The following is a 9,368-nucleotide window of genomic DNA, read 5'->3' as shown; positions in this document are numbered from 1 at the left end:
GAAACTAGGTAGACGGTCACCAACACTCTAACCTACCAAATGTTGCTAACCAAAGAAACGAAAAAACTTGATCACCTATGTAGAGAGCCAACTATTTTTTTAAAACTTCTTAACAAAAAAATTCTCACAAATATTATAAAAGTAAAAGATAAAAAGAAAAACGAAAGAACATAGAAAGAAAGAAATGTTTTAAATTGGGCGGCAATTAATGCTAGCAGCGTGGGTAACCAAAATGCAAGAGTCAACCATTCCATTTCACTTTTTCAAATTTTTTTCCTATAAATTCCTTTACCTCTTTTCCAATTTTCATCATCTTGTTCAACTTTTCTCTCTCTTTTTCCTCCATTATTCAAAATTTTTAATGACACTCCCAGTGAAAAATATGGTATTTCCAATGATACTACTAAGGCTAGCAGATTGGTTACTATACAAGATTCTAGCAAAATCATGTTATAGAGCTGCAATGAAAGTTAAAAACTCTGGCTTTTTCTTCAAGAGCTCATCTTTTAGATCATCCCATCAAATTCCTCTTTACCCGAATATAAACAAGTGTAATTTACAAGGAAGAAAATCAGAAACAGTTGCATGTGACATACAAGGCACACTACTTAGATCTGAATCTTTTTTCCCATATTTCATGTTAATTGCCTTTGAAGGTGGCAGCATATTAAGAGCCTTGTTGTTACTTCTATCAAGTCCACTTTTATTGTTTCTTGATTTTGAACTTAAATTGAGAGTTATGATATTTATAACTTTCTGTGGGATGAAATTAAAGGATGTGGAGAGTGTTGGCAGAGCTGTTTTGCCTAAGTTTTTTCTTGAGAATTTAAATGTTCATGTTTATGAAGTGTTGAAGTCAGCAGGGTCAAGGGTGGTATTTACTAGTGTGCCTAGAGTTATGGTGGAAGGTTTCCTTAAGGAGTATTTGAGTGTTGATTGTGTTAAAGGGACTGAGTTGCATACTGTTGGGAAATATTTTACTGGATTGGTATCTTGTTCTGGGATACTAATTAAGCATAGAGCATTAAAGGAATTTGATGAGGAAAAAAAGCCAGATATTGGTATTGGAAATTCAGGTCTTCATGATCAACTCTTTATCTCCCTATGCAAGGTATGCTTTTAGTTCTCTCTCTGTTTTAACTTTAAATTCTAGTTTTACTCTTACTGGTATGGTCTTGTAATCACTAGAGGTGGAGCTAAAATTTAGTCTCTATAGATTCTAAACTTGTCACCGAACGAATAATCGTCGTAGTAACTGACTTCACAAATATTATACATATTTAGTGAATTTCCTACTATAAATACAGAATCTAAGCAAAAGTTACTGAATTCGTCCAAATCCGTAACAAATAAACACAACCCCCCCCCCCCCACGCCTCCCCCCCCCCAACCACTTCGTAGAAACATAATGTCATGTTTAGATCATAAGTTTTAAGGATAACATTTGATATCCACAGGCAGAGCCAAAATTTGAAATCTATGAGTTCTGAATTTTTCATGAAATTCATAGCTCGTTTTAATAATGGTGTTCACAATTGAATATTATTACATATTTAACGTAATGAATGTCCTAATATAAATATAAAGTCTAAGCAAAAACTATTGAAATTGTCTAAATTCGTACATAATATTATAGATATGTAACCAAAATCTATTTTTTTAATTACGTGTCCAGTCAAACACCGACAATGGAATTATTAAACATAGGGAGTATGAATTTTCCATTCACCGCACGTTTCATATATCAAGATATGCTTTCTTTCAATAGTGAAGTCCAGTTGTTCTTTTTCGCTCGGTGTTTTAGGAAATTTATGCTAATGAATAAGACCTTCAACTAGATTTGGTCCCACTGTTCTTCAGACATTTATTACTGTTAAATGTAGTGATTTGACATTTTCAAGGTAGAGGATTGTCTGCATTGAGTTATAGGAGTAATTCATCAAGCAAAAAATGGAAATTAAATTCAAAACTTATCATTTCATTTCACATGGCAAGCTAGTTCTTGTTTTTTTTTTCTTCCAATTATTCCCTCCCTTTTATTTTACTCACGTGACAAGTTGACAACTAACATTCTAAGTACGAGAGCTCCCCTGTAGTAATAGTGCCTTTATTGAATTTCATTTTATTGAACAGGAAGCTTATGTGGTGAACAAAGAGGATGAAAAGGCAAATACTACAAGCTCCTCAATATTGCCGAGGGAAAAATATCCAAAGCCATTAGTTTTTCATGATGGAAGGCTAGCATTTCTACCTACACCTCTTGCAACATTAACCATGTTCATGTGGCTACCAATTGGAATACTACTAGCAATTTTCAGACTCTTCATTGGCATTTGTTTGCCTTACAAGATGGCCATTATCTTGGGCAAATTAAGTGGTATCAGGCTAAGATTAAAAGGCACTGATCCTCCAAGATCAGAAAATGGCAAAGGAGTGTTGTATGTTTGCTCTCACAGGACCCTTTTGGACCCTGTTTTTCTTAGCACATCTTTGGGAAAGCCTTTGACAGCAGTGACCTATAGTTTAAGTAAAATGTCTGAGATTCTTGCTCCTATAAAAACTGTGAGATTGACAAGATCAAGAAAGAGAGATGGGGATACCATGCAGAGATTGCTCAGTGAAGGTAATGTCAACTACTAATACTGTTTTGTTTGTGTGAAAGTGTTTGACTGAGCACAAAACAATAAAAAAATATGTGGTCATAAACATATCATTACATTTTTTAACGTGGCTATAAATTATGTTAACAAGGATAAAATGAGAGGGTCAAAGTTAAATTACATTTTTAGAACAAACTAAACAGAAAAATAAGAATGTCATGTCAAATGGAATGGAGTAGTAAGTACAGTAGTATATATGAAATGAGATTATTCCACATCGGAAGCAAAAATGAGTTTGAAGGTTTCCTTTGTTACTCCTAAAAGACTTGGTCTTTTCTGTCATATTTAATACTTGAATTTAAATTTATATGCAATTTCAAGATTTAAATTTAAAAGGACATGTTTGTTCATAAAATAAGACGGTCATTCTGAATAGCCTTCTTTAAACTTTATAAATTTAGATTCCTATGAGAAATGGCTACATTTATTTGCAGTATACAATGATTTTGTTGTATCCTCAAGAGATTTATCTATATTCCCGTATATGAGTAATATCTCTTCAAGAAAAGTTAATTTCACAAGCCAAACTCATCTTCTAACTTTTTGTTATTCTATTTTCTTATAGGTGATTTAGTGGTTTGTCCAGAAGGAACCACATGCAGGGAGCCATATCTATTGAGATTCAGCTCTTTATTTGCAGAATTAGCTGATGAGATTGTACCTGTGGCTATGAACACAAATGTGAGCATGTTTTATGGGACTACTGCTAGTGGGCTTAAATGCTTGGACCCAATTTTCTTCTTGATGAACCCAAGGCCTTGTTACACTGTTGAAATTCTTGGGAAATTGCCCAAAGAGTTGACTTGTGCTGGTGGAAAGTCAAGCCATGAAGTGGCTAATTACATACAAAAGCAATTAGGTGCTGCATTGGGATTTGAGTGCACTAATCTTACAAGAAGGGACAAGTATTTGATGCTAGCTGGGAATGAAGGGGTAGTTGAAGATCAAAATTCAAGAATAAATAACCCTAGTACTATATAGGATTAGTTTTTATTTTTCAATTTTACCCTCCTTTGCTATTTTCACCTTATTTAGTAGCACATATATAAATATGAATATATCTTTATTACGTAATAGTGGTATGTACGTAATTTTTTTTACACTCCCCTTTATTTTATTCTTTTTATTGTTGTTAGATCTCTCTGTTGGATTTCTCCAGATTTGTAGATGTATCTTTCACAGTATTGATTCATATAAAAAACAATGTTCAGATTGGGTGAAAAATCACATCTTTGAATGTGAATTATACTAAGGGCCTGTTTGGCCATAAATACCAAAACTTTTTCACTTTTTTTGGAATTTTTGAAGTTGGAGTTGGAGTTGGAGTTGTGTTTGGTCATAGTTTTTGAAATTGTAGTTTTTGGTGAAATGTAGTGTAAAAAAGTGAAAAAAATTAAATTTTTTTGAAAAACAAGTTTTTCTTGTTTTCAGTATTCCGGAATACAACTCAGGAAAAAAGTGAATAATTTTTATGGCCAAACGCTAAAAATAAAAAAAGTGAAAAAAATTTCCGGAAAAAAGTGAATAATTTTTATGGCCAAACGCCCACTAAATATTCCGTTTCTGAATATTTGAGCAACCGGTATTCCTTGTGAATATAACAACTTTCTCCGTCCCTTTGGGGACATTTGATAAATTTTGAACGATATAGATCATGACCCCTGCGTAAGGATAACACGCGAAAATTGAGAAATAGTAAAAAAAAAAAAAAATTAACAACATTCTCCAACCTTTAATGCCTTTTTAACGAAAAGGTGACCATATTGTCTAAAGAATATATATATATATATATATATATATATATATATATAAGATATCTCTGCGTAGACTTGTAGTTTAGTAGTACTCCCTCCGTCCCAAAATAGTTGTCAACATTACTATAAATATTTATTTCAAAATACTTGTCAATTTATAAAATCAAGATAGAATTAACTGCAGTTTTTCTATTTTGTCCTTAACATTAATTGCTTTTTAATGCAATCAATATTGATTAGAGTGCATTTTATTAGAGAGATATAAGAGTAATGTAGTAAAAATATATATACTTATGATTTTTTAAGGGGAGTGTAAAGGGAAAAGTAACAAGTAATATGGGAAGGAGGGAGTATATGTTAAAGTTTGCTAAGTATAAAATTGTGGGTTCACTTCATTACCAACACCGCCCCCCACGCCACCAAAAAAAAAACCCGCCACTTTCTTCCATTTAATGGAGTAACAATATTCCTTTTAAAAAAAAAAAAAAGTTATATGCTACTCTCTCCAGATAAAAAAAAGTGTCCACTTAGTCTTTGTTTTTTGGGTAAAAAAAAATGTCTACTTATTCAATCAAGAAACAATTAACCTTATCTTTTTAGATTTGCCCCTATTAAGTGTTGTGTAATCAAATCCAATGCTTATTTAATTAGGGATAGTTTAGTCAATTTACATATTTTTTCTCTTGAAGTGAGTAGTTTTTTTATGGGGTGTGTAAATGACTAAATAGACTTTTTTTTTTTATAAGAGGGAGTACCTTTTAAAAATGACATTTAAAATAGACAGAGAGAGTGATTGAGACATCTCTCTTCTTTTTTCAAGTAAAAATGGAGTACGGACATCGATTCTTGCTGGGGCGGATCCAATGTAGGTCTTAAATTCAGTGTTTTTGGCTTAAATTTTATTTCTGTGTTAATTTTTTTATTTAATATGTATATATAATCAACTCCGAACACAGTAAACATAAAGAATTATAGTTCAAAACCATAAATTAAAAATTCTAGATCAGCCTCTCAATACTTGTGGTCTGAATCTGAAGGGCTGTAAATTACGACTTTTCAGATTGCATTTCTTTTGTTCCAAAATAAGTGTCGTTTATAATATTACTCCTCCGTCTCAGATTATGTGTCGGGTTTTTCTTTTACATGCCCCTTAAGAAAATATTAAGTAATTAAGAGGGGGAGTCTGACTATTTTACCCTCATATAATATCTCTATTGAGGTGTTTGTAGTCTTCAAGAGCAATTACTACTATAGATAAAATGAGAAAAAATAATAAATTTTGTTTGAACTTTTAAAACGACAAATAATTTAAAATAACTATTTTTAGAAATCACGGCAAATAATTTGAGACGGAGGGAGTACCATATTCATCAGAAAAGTTAGCCAAGTAAATAGCATTACGTATGAACGTTTCATAACTTACTCTCTTTATATCTCCAAAAAATTTCCTTGATATCTCCTAGATCGTTTTCAAACATTTATCGTATTATTTGGAAAGAAAAACAACAGCTTCTTGATCGCACGGATATTTGGACCAAATTTGCATTAAGGGCCTGTTTGGAAAGCCACCTGGTAATTGGAATTGGTGTAATTACTAGGGTAGTAATTACACAGCCTAGTAATTACACAGTAGTGTAATTACAACGACCTGTTTGTTTGTCATAACGTAATTACGAGTGTAATTACAAGCGTCTTTGTTGGTTGCACAAGTGTAATTACACGATTAGTTTAATTTAAAAATAAAATTTAATTATAAAAAATTTAAAATTAATATTTAAAAAATATTGCCTTTATAAATGATATTAAATTAGTTATTTAATAACACATAGTTTCTTGAAAATATATTAATTAATAATAATATATTTGTAACTAATATTGTAACAAAAATAATTGATATATATTTTTCAAATTAATATTTAATTTTAATTAATTATAAAACTTAAAAGAAGACTTTTTTTGTGAGAACGTCATGGATTGAATGTTTGACAAAAAAATAATATTAATAAATATAATGCCATAACATTATTCAAATGTTTGACACAAAAAATCCATCAAATGTAAGTGAAAAATAAACAACATGCAATGTGAAAGCAAATAACTTAAAATTGAAAATATAACCTAAATTCAAAATCAAAAGAAAAAGTTCAACATAATACTCTTATGTCAACTTCCAACATTACGTAAGTAAGTTAGACGTAACTTAAGTAAATAATTCAAAAGAAAGGAAAAATATAAGTCTATAACCCCATTCACAATGAAATTCTACTTTAATAACGTCATTGTTATATGTCAAGTTTGTTAATAACTCATTCTTTCCAATATTAAGAGGTGTAGTTTCAAATATTAGAATAATAACACGGTTATGCTAAATGAATAAAATAAAAAAATACGAGCAATTACATGGAATCACAAGAAGTAAAGGTTGGGAATGAAAAGAAAGAAAATAAAAAATAAATAATACAAAAAGAAAAATACATTTTAAAAAATAAAAATAATAAAAAAGTAAAAATAAAAAAGAAATTAAAATAATAGAAATAAAAAAAATATTAAAAAAAAAAAAAATTAAAATAATAGAAATAAAATAAATTAAAAATAAAAATAAATTAAAGTAAAAAAATAAACAAACTAAAAAGCAACCACTTAATTACGGGGTGTAATTACTCCCAATTCTCGGCCCCCCCGAGAATTGGAGAGTGTAATTACACCGTCAATTACACCCACCCCCTTCTAATGTAATTACTTGGTCAAACAACGGACAAGCGTAATTACACCCAATTACACCCAATTCCAATTACCTGGGTGGCTTTCCAAACAGGCCCTAATTGTCAATGATTTAAGGCCCAGAGTATTTAATGGTCTGCAAACCTCCCTGACATCTGGAGTAAAAATATTAATCAGAATAAGACCTCGAGTCTGATCACTGATGGGCACTTGCTCATAGATTTGCAAACTACTCTCCCGCCGCCGTGCACTTTTACTTGTCCAATATTCTAAAATTAAATTTTCACTTTTACTTGTCACTTTTAGCATATCAAGAGAAGATAATTTATTTTTTCCTGTTTTACCCACAATATTAATTACTCACTTCAAATCATTTTTCAAATCCAATAAAATATGCATAAATTAATATGGATACATTAATAAATTATGTACTCCATTTATTATTTCTTAAATAGCGTGAAAAGTTCAAAGTGGACAAGTAAAAATGAACGGAGAGAAAGTATCACCATAATTATCTAATGAGCAATTGAGCACGTGGTTAGTACATATATGGTTCAAACATCGACATCGCCCCCATAAAACTGAAAGCTAGAAAATTAGTATGAATGATAGAGAGAATACATAAATACCCTCCTGGAGATGACACCTTTTTTCAATAAGACACCTAAACTTTGCGGGTGTCCTATGACCCCCCTGGACATGTTCAAACTTTAATAAATACCATCTTTTGACCCATTTTCGAACCAGGCGTGGAATAAAATTTTGCACGTGTAATACACATTCGATTAAAATAATTACAAATAAAATTATAGGTGACCCATCGGGTTTGACCTGTTTTACCCTAATATTTCCCCCCATTTTTCTTATTTCTCTACCAAAAAAACACCCGGATGACTTTTCATTCCCTCTTTATCGATCTTAACCTCATCTTAACCATAAAAGTGTTCTAGCTACTTCTATCGGAAAATTGAAGGGAAATTTGACTTTGTGGGTACAAAATAAGCATCTAATCGAAGAAGTGAAGGGTCACAGGTTAGGGTTTGTTATTGTTGTTTAAAAATTCATTTTTTGGTGTTGCATGCACTGAATTTTTGTTGGATACTTAGTGTTTTTGTGTTATTTGCTGCAAGATATATTGTTTTACACTTATTTCTCTTAATGTTCTTGATTGCATCTACATATACTGATTTTAGTTAGCGTTTTTGTTGATCGATTTATTGTGTTTTAAAGATTTTTGAACCTGCTATATTTCAGGGTGTGTGATATCATGTCTTTTGTTCTAATCACGTTGAGATGGCACCATGGGGGTCGTATTGTGTTTAGTGCCCGACCAAAATATGTTGGTGGGTCTGTTACTGAATTTCTGGACTGTGACATTGATAGAATGTCCTACTTTGAATTGAGAGACTACATAAAGCATTTAGGATATACAACTGACTGTTCTTTTTTTTGTTAAGTATCCTTTCAATGGTTATTTGGTTGAAGTTGTGAATGATAAGGTTATTTGTGACATTTCATCTTTGTTAAGTAATGGTGATACATTAGATATTTTTGTGTGCCACGAGGTGAATGAACCATGTGTTGCATTGGCTTTAGAATATGTCCCCCAAAATGGTGTTGGTGGGGTAGGTGAGGAATCTTCAACACCCTTAAATGATGCTGTTGAGTATCCAATCCCCCCAAACCCTAATGTTGAGCCTCCAAACACTACATGTGAGTCTCCAAACCTAACTTCTGAGCCTTCAAACCCTCCTAACCCTTTTGCTGAACCTGCTAACCCTATTGCTGAACCTTATAACCCTACTGCTGAAACTTCTAACCTTACTGCTGAACCTGCTGAACCATCAACTAATCCTGAACCTCATAATCCCACTGATGATCCTACTTGTGAGTCTGAAGTTGATGAGGATACAAGTGGAGAGGATGTAGAGGATGGATGTGAAGGGGATAGTGAAGATAGCATAGGTATTGAAGAGGTTTTAGAAAATAGTGATGTTCATGAAGAGTATAGAGATTTTAGGGAAAATAGAAGACATTTTAACAGGGCAAATAGGAGAGCTTGAGTTACTACTGATGAACAGATTCATATTACTGAAAAGGGACCAGATATAGGGTATGATCAGACTGCTGTTGACAAGGATAAATTAGATGGTAAGCTAGGGGGTGATGAACCTTACTATACAAGTGATGAGGCCCCTAGCTTTGAATTAGATGATGAAACGGGATGGGCAGA

General features: G+C 31.9%; 1 protein-coding gene and 1 pseudogene across 1 annotated transcript; both read left to right on the top strand.

The window, feature by feature from the left end:
• The first annotated feature begins 301 nt into the window (after window positions 1-301).
• LOC132035923 (glycerol-3-phosphate acyltransferase 1) lies at window positions 302-3,762 on the top strand. Its single transcript, XM_059426089.1, has 3 exons — window positions 302-1,111; window positions 2,134-2,623; window positions 3,226-3,762. The coding sequence occupies exons 1-3, from the start codon at window positions 362-364 to the stop codon at window positions 3,639-3,641; spliced, it is 1,656 nt and encodes a 551-aa protein (XP_059282072.1). The 5' UTR covers window positions 302-361; the 3' UTR covers window positions 3,642-3,762.
• A 510-nt stretch (window positions 3,763-4,272) lies between these two features.
• On the top strand, window positions 4,273-4,367 carry LOC132038725 (U6 spliceosomal RNA; annotated as a pseudogene).
• Window positions 4,368-9,368: the final 5,001 nt, after the last annotated feature.

Source organism: Lycium ferocissimum, chromosome 11 (assembly GCF_029784015.1).
Source record: "Lycium ferocissimum isolate CSIRO_LF1 chromosome 11, AGI_CSIRO_Lferr_CH_V1, whole genome shotgun sequence".
Taxonomy (NCBI): domain Eukaryota; kingdom Viridiplantae; phylum Streptophyta; class Magnoliopsida; order Solanales; family Solanaceae; genus Lycium; species Lycium ferocissimum.
Note: the sequence above shows the minus strand (reverse complement) of the source record. Positions and strands in the feature narration are given on the sequence as shown.

Bases quoted from the DNA above. Each gene is read 5' to 3' on its own strand.
- LOC132035923 (XM_059426089.1), top strand. From the start codon at position 362: ATGACACTCCCAGTGAAAAATATGGTATTTCCAATGATACTACTAAGG. The intron at 1,112-2,133 runs GTATGCTTTTAG...TTTATTGAACAG, and splicing joins TCTTTATCTCCCTATGCAAG to GAAGCTTATGTGGTGAACAA. The intron at 2,624-3,225 runs GTAATGTCAACT...ATTTTCTTATAG, and splicing joins GCAGAGATTGCTCAGTGAAG to GTGATTTAGTGGTTTGTCCA.